The sequence below is a fragment of the Mytilus californianus genome, unplaced genomic scaffold, assembly GCF_021869535.1.
Source record: "Mytilus californianus isolate M0D057914Y unplaced genomic scaffold, xbMytCali1.0.p SCAF_9, whole genome shotgun sequence".
NCBI lineage: Eukaryota > Metazoa > Mollusca > Bivalvia > Mytilida > Mytilidae > Mytilus > Mytilus californianus.
Window position 1 is genome coordinate 37,413,708 of NW_026262745.1, and position 22,796 is coordinate 37,436,503.

A 22,796-nucleotide genomic window follows, 5' to 3' on the forward strand; every position below is an offset into this window, starting at 1 on the left:
GTTATTTACCTTGGTACAATGCATCCAATTTCATTATATATGGAAAATACATTGCCTAGTTTCGTTTCTTTTGTTGACTTGTATATTATGGGATTTATAATTTTTATTCCTCACAAAATAATTGTTATGGAATATTTGTTCCATAAGGAGTTGTAGTTATAATGAAATTGTTTATGTATAATAAAGTTTTCAAAGGGACGTCTGTTATAAGGAACAAATATACGTGGACATCAGTAGATACACAGGTAACTTAAATCTTTAAAGCACTTTTGTGTTTTGATACGATACCCACATTTAAAGTCTAATTTGTCATCTTCACCGTCGAGTATATACCATTTCGTAACACGTCTATTAATAAACATTGAAATCATTTCACCATCCCTTAACGCAATGCTAAACTTCTTGTTCCTTTGCTGCAAAGCCAGTATGTTTTAGTTTGATTAACTATCACTTGGTTGATATAATTGATTGTGGACTGTTTGTGTCATAGACATTCACCTATCAGTTATCCATATGTTGGTGGTGGTTGTGATTTATAAAACACCATGTGGTAAATTTGTACAAGTTTACAAAGATCTAAAACAGTTTTCAAAATATGAACTTTGATGTTAAAGGCTATTTTTTTAGATCACTTCTATCCATATAGCTTAGTATTTAGTTAACAATGTCCGCTATATTTTTAACCTTTGAGTCATACTGGTGAAAGAAATTTTTGAAAGCGCATCGGCTATTGAAAAAATAACAAATGAGAAATATATTGTCTAATAAAAAGGTTTTGATGCAGGGTATCAAAACGACTTTTATCAGCGGAAAACCTAATTCAATACATAGAGAACAATATAAAATGAAGAATACTCCGAACAGAAAAACGAAACAAATACCACTTTGGCTTTATCTGTTTCTTTTGGCAAAGATGATGTCTGCCGACCACTTGTGTTTATTATTGCCTCCATGGTATGTTGTAATATGACTGTTTTTGCCAAGTGTGAATTTCCATTTCTATACGACGTGTCTCGGTATTCTTTACATCCAACATTCATGTATTTATTTATGATGTTTCTGTTGTGGTTTCCGTTAAATAATGTGTTATGTCTAATCGTTTGTAGTCCAAATAATTATAAAATAGCCTTTCAATACCATCATTATCATGATAATTGTTTGGACTAGTATTGTGAAAATAATTGTTGGAATTTCAAGATTATATATTCGTTACAAAAATACGTCACTGTTTGTGATGTCCTGTGCTGTCTGTCGTAAATGGAAGATGATCGTTGTTATCCTGCGGTTTACATGTTGTATCGACTATTATATTATTTATTTGTGCGTTTCTCTGTGATGAATGTTCTTGCGTGTGTTTGTGCTGTATTTCTGTCACGTAGTGTTGTCATTTTAGTGATATTTTTTAACATTGCCATATAAGCGGGAGGTTTGGCTAGCCATAAAACCAGGTTCAACCTACCACTTTTTCTTAAAATGTCCTGTACCAAATCAGGAATATGGCAGTTGTTATCAAATAGTTCGGCTCAATGTATGTTGGCGTTTGCTTTTGTTGCACTTCAGTGTTTCTTTTGTTCCTTTGTTTTCCTCTTATAGTTGATGTGTTTCCCTCGGTTTAAGTTTGTAACCCGGATTTGTTTTTCTCTCAATCGATTTATGACTTCTGAACAGCGGTATACTAATGTTGCCTTTATGTAAATGAGAAATGAAAAAATTCTTCTGATATAAATAACCAAAGTACAATAATTTTTAGATATGTTCTTTTTTATTGTGATATAACAAAGAAAGAAAGAACAAAAGTTATGCAAACAGTATCTTTAAATGATTAATAATATTGACAGTATATATAATGGAAATGATTTACTTTTCTATTTGATGGACACATGTCTTACTTTTTTCTAAAATAAAAATACGTCCATTAGCCTCATAATTTAAAATCATTTTTTTATAAACATTATACAGAGATATTATTTTTGATGAAATGGTAAGACCATTTTGTTTTTAAACGATTTGATAACATATATAATATCATCATAGCGTGTTTTCTTTAGGCTGAACAACACCCTTAGACATAATAGAACCTCCTTTGTACAGATACAAAGCAGGCCATACTACATATTCAACCTGGGTTCCTGAACGAGTGTATTCCTTCCATGATTGTTTATCAAATATCTGTCCAGGTTCAAAATCTATGACCATTGGTGGATCTTGGACAGCTACATAGTAACAAAGGTTGACACAATTTTCTATGTATGCTAGACAGCAATCTCTGTGCTGAACAACAGTTTTACAACTTGAACTGTCACTGGTTATTTTCTGAAAAAATGAGGCATAGGGTTTAAAGATTACAATGCTTCTTCATATGCAGTTGTGTAGAAATATAGTTAAGATATTTGTTTGAATAACCTTTAAATCGAAATTTGTATGAATCTAACTACTGTTTACAGTTATATGAAGTTCTACGTTCGATCTGTGTTAGTATTTTTACATTTTTTGTTTTACTTGTAGTTACAATTATTTCTAGGTGAAAGCAAATTTTAACCTTACTGGTTAACAGTAGTAGTATTTGGATCATATAATTGTAGGCTATTACAACGGTGAACTAGTTGAAAATTTTTCTCCCGTTTTTCCAAAGTGTGCACAGTCGAGCGTGCCTCCTTAAAACTAAATACATCTGTCCGTCATCTGTAAAATATACTACCTACCTTACGGAGTAGTGGAATATACTTTGATGCATTGGTTTTTATGGAATCCTTTACAGCTTTTATAAACCCTTCTATTTCATCATCACTTAGGCCCTACAAAAACATCTTTTTGACTATCAACTTGTATGTTGTCACAAAACTTTGAAACTAATTTAGTAGTCGGAATGTAATACTAAACAGTGCAAAAAATTGCTAAATTTATAATACAATGTCATAATAATTAAATGTTTGGTTAAATGGTTTATTTAACTTTAATTGGTCCACAAAAAAGCAAAGAGAACCATCTTCAATTAACGATTTTTTTCTCAAAATGTTAATGTTTGATAACTATTTTCTTGTAAAACAATGAACATTAGGAAAGCCTTGTCCCATCTTAATATTTCCTGTCAATACATATTATTTTCTTACATGAACAGTGCTTCTGTGTCCCGACAGCTGCTGAGACACATCTGCTAAACATGTCTCATAAATCACCTTCAAGAAATTCCAAATTATGTGAATTTTCAATAAATGGAGATATAAATTTGATTTTAAAAGTAACGATATTAGTGTGCGTTGATTTGTCGACTATTGTAAGCATTTTCGTTTTGACTTTTTCTTTTGGCCGTGGTGTTGTGTATCCATTTCAAGTTTACTTTAGAATTTATTATTGTCCCTTTGATTTTCATTGCTTTCTTTCAGTTGTTTTAAGTCTGTAAATTTTGATAAAGTGTGTTATAATCAGTAAATTTTTTTACCTTTCAGTTTTCAACCATCGTTAGCATGATCTATAACAGTTATCTACTAGTATACTAAAAAGTTTTAGCCAAATTGAAATATAAGTCTGAAGTTTGTTGATTTCTATTTTAAAAATTAGAATCTAAGTGAAAAAAGAATCCATTCAATTGAATGGTTGTTTAGTATTGTTACCTGCTGCTCGATTTGAAAGTGAATACATCATACCAAATAAAGGTCGCCAAGTTGGTTACTTATTCCTTATTCCTTATTTGTTACTTATTACTTTTCCGTAATCGCTACTTTTTATAACATTCTTTACTTTGATCATTCTTTCTTAACTAAATGACTTTTTGAGATATTTGAAAGGAGGCAAGTGTGCCAACCACAAATTAACCTGTCTCTGGGCGAAATCAGTTTGTAAAACGTGTTTACCGTCACAACGTTAGACTATCGGGTTTTGGTAACTTGCCGTTTTGATGCCTTTATAAGTTCTAAGTATACGCGCTAACAGGGTATAACAGGGTAATTTTACCTCCTCGAACCAAAAACTAACACTAGAGTCATGAAAAGAAAAGAAAAGAAAGCATTAAAAGGGGCAACATATTAAATGCAAATAAGGAACGAATACGGAATAAGTAATGAATAAGGAATAAGTAACGAATAAGGAATAAGTAACCATCTTGACGACCCAATATCAAATGGGTTTCCTTTTGTCCAAAATAACACAAATCTAATAAAAATTAGTGTATTTATGTCCAAATGTAGTGAAATTCTATCCAAATGTAATGCAACAGTATCAGAAAGAATTAAACACATGTACTTACGTTGAGAATATTTATAAGAATTTCTATGATTTCGATTTCTGTTAATTTTTCGGAATCCTCTAATACAGAGTAGGCATCAGTCCATTCATTTTCATACAACTCACTAAACTGGTCCCCAAGTTTCATTGGTCTGTTTGGATCATTTAGGTCTGTAATTGCTGGATTATTGTCGCGTAGTTTTGACCCCATCACCTCACTCAATCTAGAACAAAAACAAATAATAAAGTGTTCTTACTTGTAAATTTTAGTAGCTATTCTAAAAAAAACACTGGTCGAAACTGTTTTTTCCCTCATTATTTATAATATCCTTGTTCATCTTAGGAAATACACAAATATAATATTGTATTCATGGTCCATTTAGACAAAATGCTAACTTTACAGTTTTGAAATTTTCCAGTACATATGCTGTTATTGACCTGAACCTATTTCTGTTAGTAGAGTTTTAACCTTGAATGACAAAGCAATCATTCATGTCAAACTGCATTGAATTTTTTTATTACAATTTTCAGCATGGTTTGCGTCATTCAAATTAAAGTCATCGCCTAATATAATTGACCAACTGACTCAGACAAAGGATCGTTAAAAAAGTAATAGGTATTAATTAAAATTACAAATTTTAGGAATCATATCATTAAAATTTCTGCACAATATGACGTCAATTAAACGACATCTTTCCATATATGTACATTTATTTCCTATGTCTTTTCATTTTAATCTATGTTGACGTTAGACAGATTATGCTGTCTTTTTGGGCTGCAGATGTTATGTTCAAACCTCGTTTTGATTTTGAATCTTCCAAACATTTAATATTTATTACCTTCCCAACCTTTTTCTCGAGCGTAACTGACTAACATCTCAAGAAACAAGGTTCGTGCGCATGAAATCAATATTTAATTTTAATTGTTTTATCATAGGTACCCTTTTGCTATTGGTGACCCGTTTTGGCATAGGATGACCTGCTCCTATTTCAAAATTATGTTCTTCGATTTAAGACGTGCATAAAAATATTTCCTTTATTCAAAACATGCAAAATATCAATTATATCTGTTGGACAGTTACCAACAGAGACCAATTTAAAATTCCTTTCTGTAATGACAGTCATTTTAGTTTAAAATTGGAATCAGAGTCTTCAATATGAAACATTTAAAATTACTAAACGGCAAACATGTTTGTTTTAATCATGGCATCCATATGTATTTGTCGGTTGAAAATAGATAACGAGATTCTGAAAAAAAAACAGACTAAATCTGGACGCATGGTCCCACTGATTTAGAAAGATAATTTTTGAAAAACATTAAATAAAGGACGACAATTAATGTTTGATATTTATATCAGACCAATCATAACTGAATTCGGTCTGCATCTAAGAAGTATGCAACTATTGATACAGACAAAATGTAAAGCTGATTAACATAACATTAAGGGGGAAATAATTTTTTTAGAGTGTAAAATGAGGCATGTATTAACATGTGTATGCAATAAAAGCAATACCAATATAAATTACAACTAGTAATGGACTCTTATGTAGTTATATTACCTTGTTAACGCATCACTCTTTTCCCTTTGTAGCACATTTATTTTTTCCTTAAAATCTTGAAGCCTTTAAGAGAAAGTGACACTATCAATATTTACATTGAATAAAACTATGACCTACACAGGGAAATTTCAATCACATCAATTTCACGTGGATTTAAATTCATGTGAATCTCACGTGAAATTCACGTGAACTTCACCTCAAACGAGCTTATATGTGAAACTCACATGAAAATCACATGATTTTTTTCACGTGATATGCACGTGAATTTTTGAAATTAAATAATTCATTGTTTCAAAATTCCAATAGGGAACACATATTATATTATTGTAGTAAATAAACCATTTTGTAAGAAGTTTTGGCCACTGACCTTCTTCGGTTTCTTTATTATCCTTCTTAAGGTCAAGGAACAGTAAATGGGCTATGTCGCAGATTTTGCTAAAATTTTGCATACAACCTTGGCCCGTTGAACTACAACTGAAAATCGAAAAAATAATGCATTCATCTCTTTTATTATCTGAAATATTGCAGATTGATTTCTTTTAAGATGGGTGAATATTTGTATAGAAAGCACATAAAATCGATGAAAAACCTTCTAAAATTTGTCTTAAAATCGCCAAATCTCTAAATCTACTCCATAGATTTTTCTTAAAAAACTATATGTTGTTGACACATAAATTTCTGTTTTAATGATGTGAAATAATCATATGGTCACCGACTTCGTTTTTTGTCAAATAATCAATTTGTTACCTTGTTGGTAGTGAAAAACATCAAAAATCAACGTTTTACGGCCTTCAACGCGGTGACGTTACGATTATTTCGACGTTTTGGTGTTTTTTTCCCAAATAACACAGCTTTGAATGATGTATACCGTAAAAACGAAGTCGGTGACCCTATCTTCATTTTGCATCATTATATCAGAAATTAATGTATCAACAATATATAGTTTTTTAAGAAAAACTTATGGAGTAGATTAAGAGATTTGGCAATTTTAAGACAAATTTTAGAAGGTTTTTCGACGATTTCATGTTCTTTCTATACAAATCTTCACCCATTTTGTAAGAATTCAACCAGTAATAATTCAAATGATAAATGAGATAAATGCATTATTTTTTCGATTTTCAGTTGTAATTCATCCAGCCAGAGTTGTATTGAAAACTTTACTGAAATCTGTGACATAGCCCATTTACTGTTACTTGACCTTAGCTACATGGTAGACGTTTTACTTTCACGATCATTAAGCTGTTATAAATTTAGTTCCTTGGTAATTTTATGACGTCACAATAATTTGACGTCACAATAACATGACGTCATAATATTTGTTTATGAATGAAAGTCAATGTGTAAGAAATTAGATATATTAAAGTCATTCAATTTTAATGTTGACTCCAAATGGCCTAATTGTATTTAGTTTTTGAATCCACTGTGCTTCAATATATCTTCTATAATTGGCAGATGTTTCGTTATCTTGTTGAAGAACTTGAACTGTCATGTCCTCCTTAACATGGTCTTACTGGTTTAAAGTGCTGGGGATAAGACATTCACTTTCAAAGACAACATTCACGGATGTAAACTTTAAACCTTGTGTATGGACTACACTGTGGGAAATGTGACCACCATGTCTATGTAGGAGAAACAGAAAGATCCCTCAATGAAAGAATCAAAGAACACCTAGCCGATATTAGACATAACATGGGAAAAGCTGTAGCTGAGCACTTTAACCAGAAAGACCATGTTAAGGAGGACATGACAGTTCAAGTTCTTCAACAAATTTACGAAAATCTGCCAATTATAGAAGATATATTGAAGCACAGTGGATGCAAAAAATAAATACAATTAGGCCATTTGGGGTCAACATTAAAAAAGAATGACTATAATATATCTAATTTCTTACACTTTGACTTTCATTAATAAAAAGATATTATGACGTCATGTTATTGTGACGTCATAACATTACCAAGGAATTAAATCTATAACATCTTAATAATTGTGAAAGTAAAATATCTACCATGTAGTTAAGAAGGATAAAAAAGAAACCGAAGAAGGCCAGTGGCCGAAACGTCTTACAAAATGGTTTATTTACTACAATAGAATAAAGTAATTCAAACAACATCTAAATTTTCAAATTTAATTAAAATCATGAAATTTTTTGTAAAGTTCACGTGAAATTCATGTGAAAAATTTCATGTGAGATTCATGTGAATCTCGGTTTACATGAAATTCACACGAAAATTTTCACGCGAGTTTCATGTATGAGCCCGTTTGAGGTGAATCTCAGGTGAAATTCATGTGAGATTCATGTGCAATTCACGTCAGCTAATTTTGCCTGCGTAAAAGAGATGTGCTAATTTTTAAATGTATTATACAATCTGGTAGAAGATGAGAAGATGGGTTACTTACAAGTTGACATTTGGCTTTGAAATCGCTGTCAGTAACTGCGAGCACGTACCTTTAGATCGGTACTTTGTATCTTTAATCTTTTTGTTGCATATATTTGTTTGCTAAGTGCCGATCTAACGAGTCAAACCCTTTTCCAGTGATTTAATGTTTGATGTTAATTTGTTGTGTTGTATCACCACTGAATAATGTAAGGGAAGGATTGAGCAAAAACAAAGATGTGAATAATTCTTATCTCAACTGCCTCAAGTCAAAAACCTATAATCCATTGATTGTGGCTGGTGCTGTTTGCCATATTTATTTTTTGTTCATGGTTGTAGTAGAAATCAGGCCTTTGGTTTTCAATTTGAATTGTTTCAAAGTTTGTGATCAAGGGACCTCTTTATAACTTACTATACGGTAGGAGTTTGTATCATTGGTTTATTGATAGTTGCCTCAATGGCAACCATATCACATCTCTTTCTTTCGATTTTGTACATACATAGCTTCCGTTAGTTCATAATAAAAATATCGATTTTACAATATGATTATTCATATTAAAAATACATTTATTTTCATTAACAAAAGACTTATCAGTGACGCTCGAGTCAAAAATGTTAAGAAGGCCGAATAAAGTACGAAGATGAAGAGCAATGAGTCGTTTTTCTTTCTTACTTAATAACAAATGTGTATGCCATAAATCTGTATCCAACATGGTTTGTATGGGTACTTCATTATATAGTGTGTGTCATCTTAGTGTCTTGGGTAATAAATAAGATAAATTTTTTTTTCAAATTGGATACATTTTAAAATATCTTTCAATTATTTAAAATTTCAAATGAATTTGCTTCCTTTAACTTTGGAAAATTATAAAATGTTGTTCCGCAGAAAGCAATACTTGCATTTTTGCTTGCATGTTGTATTCGTTACGAAGTGGACCAATCTCCCTTTTGTATTCTTGTAGTCTGAAAAACACACAAAAACTCTCATTTACAGCTTATCTAGAACAGTATGCTGTTTTATATAGGATTAAACTTAAAATTGACACCTGAATATTTCATAGTCTGAGTTTCAATCTGTTTGAATACAGTAATTTGATAAAAAAAAAAAAGATAATGAAATCAACGAGTCAATATGAATTGTAATGCATGACAGAACGTCCTACAAAATTGGCAAGCATGCGAACGAAACTGTTTTTGAACACACAGCTGTAGATGAGCTATAAATTTATCAGCTACTTTTACAGAAATGAGTTAACTAAAAACGCAAATTAGCAGATACATGGCATTTATATCAAATAAACGAAGGTTGTGAATTAAACAGTTACCAAATTTCATAGCGTAACCTAATTTTAAAACCATGAACGACTTCTAGAGGTATTCAACAATAGACAAGTAGTATTTACCACAGAAACAGTTGAATTCACCCAACATTTTCTTTAAAAAAATACATAAGCATAATAAAAGAAGTATAAGTTTCAATAATATGTGTCAACAGCTCACCGTAGATTTTCATCTTTCGTTAATTCAAGTTGACCTTCCTGTTGCTGCAATCTACAATAAAACGATATTTCAATGAACAAAAAAATGTTGAAATTAAGGGTTTCATACATCTGTAAAGCTTTTAACTGCAAATTTTATTCGTGAATGGATTAATTCAACAGATTAATACGAAGCACAAATACAACCAAAACCTCCTAGATTTAAATTATTTTTTTCGCTCAACCCTTCCTTTAACTTTGGACAGTGGTGTGATAGCACAACATAAGAACAATCTGTCAAAACAAATGGCTTTATTATCAACTGATTGGTCACATTACTCAAACAACAAATATAAAACAGGCTTAAAAGCGCTCAATCCTTTCTTTAATTTGGGACTAAGGTGTAACAGCAGCAGATAAAAACAAACTTTAAAAATCAGTTTGAACCCATTAACTCAACAGATTGGTTCGATGCTTAAAACCACTATCATAAAAACAAAGAAAACAAAATACTGATCTAAGAGTACTCGTAGTTACTGAAACCTAGTTTAAAGCCAATTACATTTTATAAATAGATCATGATCTTCCACACAAAAGTATCAGTCAGTACACATTCAACGGATTTAGTATAAGACATCATGAAGAGACTGAGAGATAAAAATGATGTTGTGAAATATCAACATGTAATGATATACTATCGACAGGCTGTATGACCGAAATCAATGTTAATACCGATCAAAAAAATATTCGCCGATAAAAGTAAAACAACACTAATGACGAAAGCATTTGTACTCTAAATCAATATATCTTTACCTTTTTCTCTCGAACTTTAAATATCTCATCAGCTGTTTATATTTTTATAAAGAAAATCAGGTCTTCAGTAATTCCCTTTGCATTCAAAAGTATTTAATATTTACCCATGCAAGTAGAAAAAACTGTAATTTTAAAATGTAGAACAGAGAATGGAAACGAGGAATGTGTCAAAGAGACAACAACTCGACCAAAGAGCAGAAAACAGTTCAGCGAAATGGATGCCACACTGTACTCCAAAACATATATAAACGAACCAATATTAAAAAGCACACACAACTAACAAAGACTAGGGGGTTCTGACTTGGCATAAGCGCAAAATATATGTTTGAATTAAACTATGAAAAATACTAAAAATTACCTGATATTAACTTCTATAAGTTTTCTGTCGTTACTTGTGCCATTTCCAACTTCTACCATGTGCAGTCTACAATTCAGTCACAAAAAGTATATTGCATCTTGAGTTCCAAGAAAGAGCATGTAATATGGTCAATATAAAAATATTTTCATAAGCTTACTTTTCTTTTTATTTTATATTTGATTGCATGGTGTTGCAAACTTCTTTATTGAGTTTAGCTTATACAAAAATGTGGTATGATAATCCATGAGACAGCTTTGCTTGACAAAAGGACAAAGATGTGAATAATTACAGCCGCATACGGCCTTATGTTTGAGGGATAATGATAATACCCTAGTAATACAAAGATATTTACGACATCTTATCAGCTTTAATTCATGACAACCTTTTTTCGGTCACATCTAGCTTGCGTCTAGGAGAAATGGACTTGACAAACAACATGTGTATTTAATATAAAGACTTGATGATTTTTTTCGATCACGATTAGCTACAATGTGCAGGTTGGTTACAACATATGGTCAAGATTGGCAAAAAAGGGGAAGGAGTGCACTTAAAACGGGTTTCACCCCACCACTAGTAAGTAATGCTACATGAGACATGCGATGTTCGTTGTTGTCTGTCTTTCTTTGTACGTCCATGTTTTGGGAGTCGTCGGATTTTGGTTGTTAGTGTGATTTGTAAACATTGTACAGTCCAATATTTTTGGCAATCCTGTTATTCTTTCTGTGTATCATTAATAGAGGTGCAAATAGAAATTTCCACAAGTACTCATTTAGTTGGAAAAGTTACACGGGATTGAAACTCATCTTTTTTATCAAGTAAAATAAAACTACTTACTCCTCTTCGACCTTCATCTTTTGAAACCTTGAAAAATAAAAAATAAAACAAATATTATAGTTTTCGAGAATTGCATCAGTCCAAAAAATGCATATGTTATATACTGTAAGTCGAATTGGTGGCCACTAGAATCGAGGCCAAACTGGAATCCAAAAGGTTTTAAAATCCTTACAGAACAAATCGAAATTCCTAATTTCTCTGGAAAATTAAATTGTTGGTCGTCGACTGCTTTACGTCAATCGACACTCTTCCAAAACCAGGCATCGGATTTAACGTCCCATTCCAATCAGACGTTAGTTGCATATTTAGAAATCCCGCGCACCCACATGGACGTCATCTTAATTGCGGGATTACTCCAAGAGCACGGAAGTCCAGGGTTCAACCCAGTCAACTCTTACAATTTGCACTAAACGAAATAAGAATTCTTTAACTCCAGTAAAAAAACATTTGATATGATTTTCGTGCAAACAGCATTCAAATCAAAAATAGAAATTAGGATTCCGATTTCTTGTCGATATTTGTATACTCTTTAGTCATAAAACTCCGAAAAATCTATCGAAATCTATGCATTGGTAAATGAGTTTCACTTGAGATCTAGGGGCACAAGCATCGTAACCGACTCCTACGTTCATTATTGGATATAATTATTATGATTTAGAATTTACATTTACTCTCTACTAAGTTCAAAAGGAGTAAGCTAAATTCTGTAATCAAAATTTGGTGTTAAAACAAAATGACTATAGGAACCAAAGTTCAAGAAAAATTGAAAATATATCATGGAGTTTCGCTTAAATATTAGACTTAGAGGTCGTAATAAGGATTCTGAAGTGACGTAATTGAATATGTCCTATACTTCATGTGATAGGATGTGTGTCATTTATTGTGGCGCACGATATGCTCACCCTTCCGGAGCACCTGAGATAACCCTCGGATTTTGTTTGGGTTCGTGGTGCTAAATCTTCAGTTTTCTATGTTGTGTTTTGTGTACTGTTGTTTGTCTTCTTGTCATTTTTCGTTTTTTGCCATGGCGTATTCGACTTATCAGTTTTAATGTCCCTTTGGTATTTTTCGCCTCTCTTATATTATGTATTTATATTTATTTGCCCGACACACGAGTGTATTACATCTTATTTGTAAATATACACACTACGTACCCAATTGTCCTGTTATGTAGCCTGAAAAGTAAAGATCCACAGTAACAATAGTGTTATACAGTACATGATGCATTTTAGCTTTGAAAGGGATATCTGAATATCTTTTATATGATACCCGTCTATTAAAATAGTTAATATGTGATGTCCCTCTATTCTTAATAGACGGGCATCATATAAATGATTAGATGGGAGGGGCAGGAAGTTTTTGAAAAAGAATATCCTGGCCTTATATTAACTAAAGATAAATAACTTTCACGGCTTGCCCAAAAACAGAATGAAACTGAATAGTTTACCAAAAAACACGCAGAATATAAATGTGTACAAAAGTGCAAAAAATAAGCAAGACGTTTGAAATATATCTTGCGTGTGTGTTCACTCATTCTAAATATATTTATTTATTATCTATTTTCTAATATTTTGTGGTTTACATTAAACTTTCTATTAAGGTTTATCTTTAAGATTTGATATAAATATTTTTGCTTCCTTTCAAGTCATTTATTCTTTTAATGCTTAAGGAAATTCATCACACCATGATTTAATAAACATGTTTTAATATTGCACCTCTTAATCATAATATGCCATTTTGAATATTTATTTAAAGTCATATGAAACGAGTTTCTTGTAATTTTAATGTTTTCGACATTATCAAACAAATGCATGCACATCTTCTTATTTATATATATACTAAACTAAGTCCTGTATGCACGTTTTGTACATTTATTATCACGTATTATCGACAAATAATATTTGACACCGTGATTGTTGATCGCAAGCTCACTAACTTTCGAGTTTGTTGCCGAAGTTCACCGGATCGTGACATTTAAAAACAATCAACACAGATCTAGAGCAAGTGGAGCATGTGACAAATAAGTGAATTGATAGAGCCATGATATTTGTTTTTTTTATATTTTCCATGCATTCCCATTTGTTATTCAAACTTTTCCTTAATAGTGGTTTAATGATTTGTTGTATTAAATGTGTTCTTTAAGAATCAGTTATTACTATTTACCTTCCAATGAACGTTTGTTTACATTCTTTCATCACGGTTTTTCCCTCGCACTTGCGCAGTGCGGTGGCCGGAGTTCTACCGAAAGGTCTCGTAGTTAAGGTCACTGCATATGGGAAAATATCGGCGAATTAGTGTACGGGAAGACCATTATACAATGGTAGTATATTTAAATTTTGTTTTACAAGAATGTTCACGTACACTTGATTTATAGTAAAACTATAAAACATATTCAACTTTTATTTTTAAATTCGAAGTTTCATATGACTTTAACTATGATAAATATTAGTAAGGTGTGTATAACATTGTGCATATTCCTTCAGTGTGTGTTTATCCATTCAGATCATAGACTTACTATAATAATTACAATAATTCTTGTCATATTGGTACACAATGTTTTGGAGGTATTTATTTTACATACCTCTCTACTTGCAACAAGTCTATGTCATATTTACTAACAAATATTTGGGGCATTGACCGTATATATTTTGTTGTTTCTCTTGAATAAAACAACATTACTCAATGCTCTTCAACTTGGCTATTGTAATGGACTGCTACTTTGATTCTAGCACAACCGATGAGCCTTCAGAAGATGAAATGCGCGCTTGACGTACTAACTATAAGCCTGGTACCTTTGATCAGTTCTTGAAGTCACTTCACTTAAAAATGCACTTTGCTTCGTTAACGAGCTTCGAACTCCAGTTATTGATACGTCAAACGGTAAAGACGTCTGCACTGTGCACAGAGCTGTAGTGTTTTGTTAATGTTGTTAGTCTTTTTAGTTTTGTTTGTTTGCTATTAAACTTATGCTTTTTGATTGTACCCTTGGTATCTTCTATATATTTTAGACCACTCAGTAATCTAGTCAATATAAAGACTATAGCCTTGCAAAAGTGAGCGATTCATTCCATTTTAGCATAAATTAAGGGGATAACATATAGTACGTGTTGTATAGTAACTTAGTGATGGTATATATGTGCAGCTAATGTTTATTCATAAATGAATAACTTACATTCTCATTGAAAAACGAATGTATTCCAACACCAAACAACACTTTTCAAATATCCAAACCATTATCTGAATACAAATAAAATATAAATCTACACATCATTGAAACATATCAGTAATGTTTCAACCGTTTTTTGAAATGCATTTTGTCTGTTACAAAAATTACAAAAGACCGAAGTAATCTAAACCTTAAACGTCACATAGTATGTTTATTAACATTGTATGTGTGTTAATTCCAAAGATTAGCACTAACTGATGGACGAATTACACATCGGAGGACTCAACATGTAATAAAAACGAATCAAATTAAGTACTAGTAATGAAAATAACAAATAATGATCGCTACAATATGACAAGTATTTGGTGAGATTTCCTATTATCATTGTTTCATCCTCAATACGCTTGCAAAACCGGTCACTTGACTGTAATCAAGGGTAATGAACAATCAACTAATAAAGCAGACATGCGACTTTAATTGGCATCTACTTTTCTGTTGTGCATTAGGCTTTGTCTTCAATTGTTTGTTTCGTTTGCAACAGAAAAAGGCATAGACAATTGATTAATATAACATAACATGCAGAAAACAGAAAGAAACTTTGTTCATTTGTATGATCATGGTATAAATTTATATATATTAGTATTCAGAACTAAAGATAATGGTGCATTGGAATCCAGTCAGATGTGTCATTTTAGAAAGACACCTCAATCACTAACGAACAACTAGGTGTCTGTTCTGTAAAGAAAATAAGGCGATGACAGTCCATTCTGTAAAATATTGGACAGGTCTAAGGCCGCAGGCCAAAGATATGCTCAATATTTTACAGAATGAAGTGTTGGAGGCTTATATCTTACTTAAAACATTGTTGAACTTGTCAAAGAAGGTGAAAAAAGCAAACAAGTGCACACTTTTGTTAAGATATTTTTTCATCAAGTGTGTAAATTGTTTTGGATAAACTTTATAATATTATCCTACAAGTTGACCCCCTTATAAAGTAGCTCAACTTAAACAATAGAAACAAAAAGTACAGTTGAAGGTAAACTACGTCATGTATAACTACATGTACATGTAGACACAGTGCATGTGTATCATGCTTTTTGAGTGCGCTAGAACTAAATGATATATTTTCCATAGAGTCCTTCAAATGCATTTGGTGTCTAAAAAATGGATGAAGACGATGAAAGTATATTCATAATGCTAAATTCTTTTCGACAAGAAGATAGCGATTTCGAATATATTGATTGTTTTGTTTCAAACTTTTGATTAAAATCATGTGTTCAGATATATCCGATTGTAGTGCGGCCATGATGATTTAGTTATAGCAGCTAATAAAGGCAAGTTTTATATATTCTAAAATGTAGTCCTCTCCTATTACTTCCTTATTTCTTCGAAAAATAAAGAAAAACGCATGACGCTTGAAAACAGGTTCACGTTGCAGAAAAAGGTTCAACCATATCGAGTGCACCGCAGTCGATTTTATTTCAAATACAACACTAAAAAAAATAATGAATGAACACACATAAACAGATAACAAGCGTGAAAGCGATTTAAATTATTTTGTTCTTCATCGGAATTTCCCCCTCTTATATTATTTCAATGAATTTTAAGAGAATTGTGATCCAAATATTAATTTGTTTACTTGCAAAAATGAATCAATATAGTTAGGATATCTAAATTGATCGCCATGAAATATCCGGAGATCAATAAATCGATCACACGTATTCACCTACTATACATGGAAAAAATATTGATTCATAATTTTCCCGTATGACAAAGGTCCTCTCTTTCCTTCCTCGTTCACATAAATTGACCTTGATTTTTTAAACACAAAACTTGCAAATAAACGCAGACACCTGAAAATTAAAAAAAAACTGTTGTAGCCCCCTAGTTCATGAAGAAAGTTCTCGGTTTGAACTTTGTATATAGGGTGAGGTTTAGGTGGTTAATAAAAATCTTAATTAGCTATTTTGTCCAAGGACTAATCTGTGGCTTGCACATCAACACTTGGTAAAACATTATCTTCAGATGAACGATTTCTCCTAATTATGATATAATCTTGTGGTCCTCGTATTGCGGCATGATCTATCAAGCGTTAGAAGCATTATTTTATTATTTCATTTTCGTTGTAGCTGAAAATTATGTTATGAAGAATGAGAGCAACACAGACGTCGAATTTTATATCTATAGACGGACGAGGTATAAAAATCTTGTGCAAAAAGAAATACCTAAAAGCACAAAAAACAAAACTTACAATGAGTATTATTAACAAAATTGGTGCTAAAGGGGACAACCCAAAACTTGAAAAAAATACGTATTGACACTATTCAAATCAATTTAAAAGTTTTTTTTCAAGAAACCGTCTTGATGAGTGACGAAATTATTGTATTGGAAGGTGACCTTAATAAAACATGTTTTTGTGTAATTGTCACTTGTTCTTTCGTTGGAATTTTTTTCCAAAATGAAGAAACAAATTGTGTGGATTGATTGATTAATTCAGTCCTTGAACTATCATTTACTTGTAAGAATCAATTATGCTACCTCCAGCTGTCCAATATTTTTAAGAAAGACGGGTTATTTTTTAAAATATTGGACAGTTAAAGGTAACATAATGGTTTATTACAGGTAAATGCTAGTCCAATCACTGAAATAAAGTACGGATACAACAATAGAATGACGTCACAACTATGTTTTAAGTTTGATTAAATCGCGATATTTTTTTTTATTCTAGTACTATATTAAGAACAGCTTTTTTTTAAAGAGAAAGACACCGAGGGAGTAATGTTAACCCAATAAACACATAAATCGAAGACAAACAGACAACTTCATGCCCAAATGAAAGAAGACCAATAGACAAACATACTACAGAGAAAACTATAGATACAGCAACACGGGTCCCAAGCAAAAATCAGCAGTTCTGCTTCACTTTTGACACCCGTCGCGTTGCAAATGACAAGTACAAATATGTTAAAAAAGTCGCATTCGGCGATGTCACAATCGATGAAAATGGGGACGTTGTCGAAGACACAAGTTGGATATACCCGTGTGATATAGATATTCCAAAACGGTGCAACAAATTATTGTATATAGATATAGGAAGATGTGGTATGAGTGCCAATGAGACAACTCTCCATCCAAGTAACAATTTATAAAAGTAAACCACTATAGGTCAAGGTACGGCCTTCAACACGGAGCATTGGCTCACACCGAACAGCAATATTTGAAGAGACTACTATAATTTTACTATTCACTACATAATATATAGATATATCCTCATTACTTATTAGTTATAAAAAAATATGTATCAACTTTTAAACATATTGATAATATCATAAATACATGATTTTTTTTATCTTTCAAGAATAGGAAAATCTCATGATTCTAGTTATTTTTTACAGGCATTATATTTTCTTAGTTGCCACTTCTCGACGTTGGCTGGTACTTTTACTGAATAAATGTTAGGAAATTAAACCTTCGTTTCAAATTCTTAAGAACAATATATCTGTATTGGAATTTTCAGTAAAGTTTGACAACAACTCAGACAACAATTACTTATAACTCCCGCATTCATTCCATCATTATGTGTACAACACTGTTGCTGTTCATTTCTTGCCTTTTCAGTACGTTTTTCCGTTATGTTTCCTGTCCCTGTCGACTACAAGGATTTTTCCTGGAAAAAGAATTTTAAAACGACTTTTTTAATGAAGACGGGCATAACAGCTATAATAACTAAATTCGATCATCAATTTGTGTGTTTTCGATCCTCTCTAGACAACTTATTAACATTTTATGTAAATTTCTCTTTAAATAAATGTAAATATTTTAAAAGGGTATCCTTCAATTTGATGATAGTTCTAAAATAGCTTTACGGCATTACCATTATTATTTATAAACTTCCGAACTAGTTTGGTATGCGTCTACTTGCATTGGTTTTCAATGAACATAATCTGTTTATCTGAAAAATATGGTCAGTTAAGGATCAAAGAAACTCCGATGTCCTTGACTAGCTTTAAGAAAATGCAAGAAGAGGTGACAAATGATCAGGAAGTGTCCTTTTCCAGATATGTTTTCGATTAAAGGGCGGTTATTTGGCATTAAAATTTCTAATATATATAAGAGGCTAGTTGTCTCACTTTTCGAAACGGATATCATATCAAGATCATCTCATGACCAGTTCTATAAGTTTAAGTTTGTAGTACGTACGTAGGTATCAGACGATGGAGCCTTTTAACTGATATGTTTACAGACTCTAGATACATAACTTTTGTTTGCATGTTGACTTACTTGAAGCTCCACGGACAACACACAATCCTTACCAAGTGATAATGGCCTAGTCGACGTTTCCAAAACAAGTCTATCCGAAAAACAAAAGCTACAAAGAGCTGTTCAGAACAATGAATAATACAAAAATATAAAAACCTTCCATATATTTTACTTCCTCGATGTGTTGTGTGACCTTTGAAAGTTCATTTAAAAAATAAATATCAATCGTTGGGATTACAGTTACGTTTTCATTTCGAATAATCTTGTCTTACATTAATACTGTACTTTAAAAATAGCGAGATCGTGGACTGAATACACTGCATTTTCTTATACGAATTCCCTTTTTTTTAATATTACCACCATTAATTTGTTTTTTTGAAGAATCAATAAAGGGGTAATACCGGGGTTTGAAACCCCCAATAGTTCGAGACAAATAGAGTAGACAAAAATATGATGAAATGCCCCCTTTTTGAGTCGAGACCCGATAACACCCCACTTTTCCAAATGTCTAGATTATCGCCTGAAGTTCAAAAATCCTACATGTGTACGAAAGGGGTAACGAAACAACCTCGGCAACAACATTGTTTGCAAACATCAATATTAGAATAAATGAGCTATATCTATAAATGTTTTTGTTAATTTTAGTCCAAATGCAAATGCCTTTACATATAGTTATGTGTCCATCCTTTGGGTGTGAATATAAGACTTTTTTATGAACCAGTGTGGTCATCAAAACTAAATATAATAATACTGTTTTGTTTGAAAACAAAATTACAGTTTTTTTATCTATATCTAATTTGTTTATATGACGTAATGTCGTCAAACAGGTTCTCAAATACTTTAGATTGATGCGTGTATTTAAGTTAAAGAATCTCAAATGAGGGATACTTTTCTAGTATCAAAAAACCCCTACTTTTTGTTATACCCCTTTTATACTAGAAATGACATATATTTATAAACAATGCAGCAAATTTTTCAAAAAATGAATAGCCCTAACCTGATACACTGAGAAGTTACAAGCCTATGTAACTTCGACAAATTCACCATTTTCAAGGCTTATAACTTTATTTAAACCCAAAAATATTATCGTTTAAAAGAAGTTGTTCCATTTTCTATAAAGTTGTGCTTAAAGTAAAAAGGCTCTGCTAAGAAAATTTTGTTTTAGCACTATCAAATGATTATTCAATTGAGGGATTGGTACTCATTTGGGGAATAGTTCTTATTCATAATACTAACAAATATTTAAATTCATGGCAAACGTTCTATCCACTGGGTATCTTTATGTTTGAACAATGAAGTTATTAGAAATATCATGCACTTACTACAATTGGATCCACGTTAACAATATTTAAATCCAAAAGGTGTACTCGATACAATCACAGATAAATATTTTCATCTTTAATATCTTCACATTTTATCGGTCTTATGACATGATATCAAGACTAAAGCCATCTGTAAAAATATGTTTTTTCTTCTGTACTTCGATTATTTTTTTTTATTCACAGTATGATATAAGGTGGTGGTTATATATAATCCTGAAAATGAATGTTGCACAGTTTTATTCCAATTGGTGGTATTTCAAGAGGAGATCTTTTTCTTTTAGATCTTTTCGGCTATTTTCGTCGTTGTGCTGCTCTCTCGTTGACGTTCACCAACATCTCTTTTTATCTATAATTTTAAAAAGTATTATAAAAGGATTTATGAGTAACTGTTTGCTAGTGGTCATTACATGTAATTTTCGTTTTAGTCAGAAGAAATGAGATGATGCAAATGGAAAGATGTTATTAAAAGATGACATGAACTATAAGTCAATGAAACAGCAACCCAAAACGGACATCTACAGGATAACACATTGGTCCTCAACAACAGACAACAGATAAGTATTCATACAATACTACAAGCTCTAAATCGTCCACGGTCTATTGTGAATAAATTTGAAAAAGACAATAAAGATCGGTCATTAAAACAAATTCTCCAAATAACAAAACGTATTAAGATATTCAATAATTTGTTAGCAGAACTTTAGGTAAATATTGACGATGGTGACCCAGTGCTTCATTGATTTGCCAAATCGGTTCAAAGATGGCTTTGTGTGCTGAAAGGCAACGGATGACGGACAACGTTGCTCTTTGACAAGCAGTTTAAAATGTTTTTTTGAAAATACAAAAAAGTAAGTAAAAACTAGTGAGAGCACTTGTGTTTTGAAAATCTACTGTGAATCGTAACAATGCAATTATTGTAAGATATGAGTTTTATTTTATATAGTGTTACAAAAGCTTAAAAACTAAATGATATAAGAGAGTTCGAGGAAAAGAAAAATGATGATTTAATAATTTTTTTAGTAGTACTATGACGTTTATGATTTATTGAAAAATATCAGGAATCACCCAAAATACATACAAAGACAAATCACAACACCTCAATATATTTTAAAAAGGTTGTCTTAAAATTATTCTTTTTAACTAAAAAGTATTTTTATTGAGTATATATATATTTTTTATTCAGTTTTTATCTTTGGATTTTTATTAAGCAAAGTCTATATATACATATGTGTTATATATTGAATGCCTGCTAGTTTTCTAGAGTCTCTGCATCGTCCAAAAGTAGTTCATACAAAAGTTGGCAATCCACTCCTATGTTGGTATAAATAAGGGAGAGCATCTTTTGATCGTCGATGCTATGTGTCCTGATGTAATAACAGTATGCAGCTAAACTGCTTTAATGTTAATTGTGTGGATTTTATCTGGAATTAGGCGTGGGTTCCAACTGATCCCTTTTTTACTCTTTTGTCGTATAGTGCCCACGTATTGATCCCATATTGACTATCCCAATGTTTGGTAACATATAAAGATTAATCCAAACTTTGTCATCAAAGATAGCAAAAACAGTTTATCTTATTTTGACTTACTATTACTTGGTCGATATAATTGATTGAGTACTGTTGGCTATTCTTTTTAGGTTCCTCCTGCTTATCTAGCAAATGGTATTTATCTAACGATGTCCGCGCTAATTTTGTCCTTTGAAACATCCTAGTGAAGCTATATGAAGAAAAGCGCAAAGAAAACAACCAAATGAGACCTCTTCTATCGTCTAATATATGTTTGATCAATAAAAGAACAGCAAGGTATAGCAACGAATTTGCGAAAAACCTAAACATAATACTCAGATAAATGATAGATCTCAGAACTGAAAAACGAAACAACGTCAAACAAAGAACAATCTTTCGATCATTTTTAAATGTATGAAACTTAACACAATAGTAGTCTCCAACTTTCCATCTGTCTTTTTCTTTTGGCAAGGATATTGTATGTCGCTCTTGATTGTTTTTATTGCTCCCTTCGTATGTTTGAAATGAGTAATGCTGAACACCTTCTGATATAATTAATAACAGTAATGATTTTCAAATTTGTTTATTTCTTTTTTGTCTTGAGATGCAACAAAATAGTCCTTTACAGATTTATTTCTAAACAATATATAAACCGAAAATTATGTACTTTTCTATCTTGTTGAAACGTGCCTTTTTTTCTTCTTTTTTAAACGTTTATATATCAAACAAAAACATCATACAAAGATATTCCTTTTATGTTACAGCGGCGGATCCAGGGGTCGTAAAGGGCGTACGCCTCCATCTTTGGTGGCCCAAAATAATCAGAATATCATGTTTCTCAAGATTTATATGACTTTTAAGCCTGAAATTGTCTTAATTTTTTTTTATTTTATCTTCACTTTTGT

General features: G+C 31.5%; 1 protein-coding gene across 13 annotated transcripts; it reads right to left on the bottom strand.

Moving 5' to 3' along the window:
- Positions 1-1,749: 1,749 nt before the first annotated feature.
- Positions 1,750-19,266, bottom strand: LOC127716705 (uncharacterized). Of its 13 annotated transcripts, none has more exons than XM_052222948.1 (13): positions 19,086-19,266; positions 18,354-18,471; positions 14,811-14,875; positions 12,793-12,813; positions 11,639-11,665; positions 10,805-10,870; positions 9,656-9,706; positions 9,056-9,118; positions 5,781-5,843; positions 4,244-4,445; positions 3,111-3,176; positions 2,703-2,795; positions 1,750-2,313 (listed from the first exon to the last, which is right to left on the bottom strand). In XM_052222948.1, the coding sequence occupies exons 3-13, from the start codon at positions 14,870-14,872 to the stop codon at positions 2,029-2,031; spliced, it is 999 nt and encodes a 332-aa protein (XP_052078908.1). In that variant the 5' UTR covers positions 14,873-14,875; positions 18,354-18,471; positions 19,086-19,266; the 3' UTR covers positions 1,750-2,028. The 13 variants fall into 13 exon arrangements, with proteins under 13 accessions (XP_052078908.1, XP_052078904.1, XP_052078909.1 ...); XM_052222944.1 differs by having other exon boundaries at positions 14,811-14,872; positions 18,301-18,471; XM_052222949.1 differs by having other exon boundaries at positions 19,118-19,265.
- Positions 19,267-22,796: the final 3,530 nt, after the last annotated feature.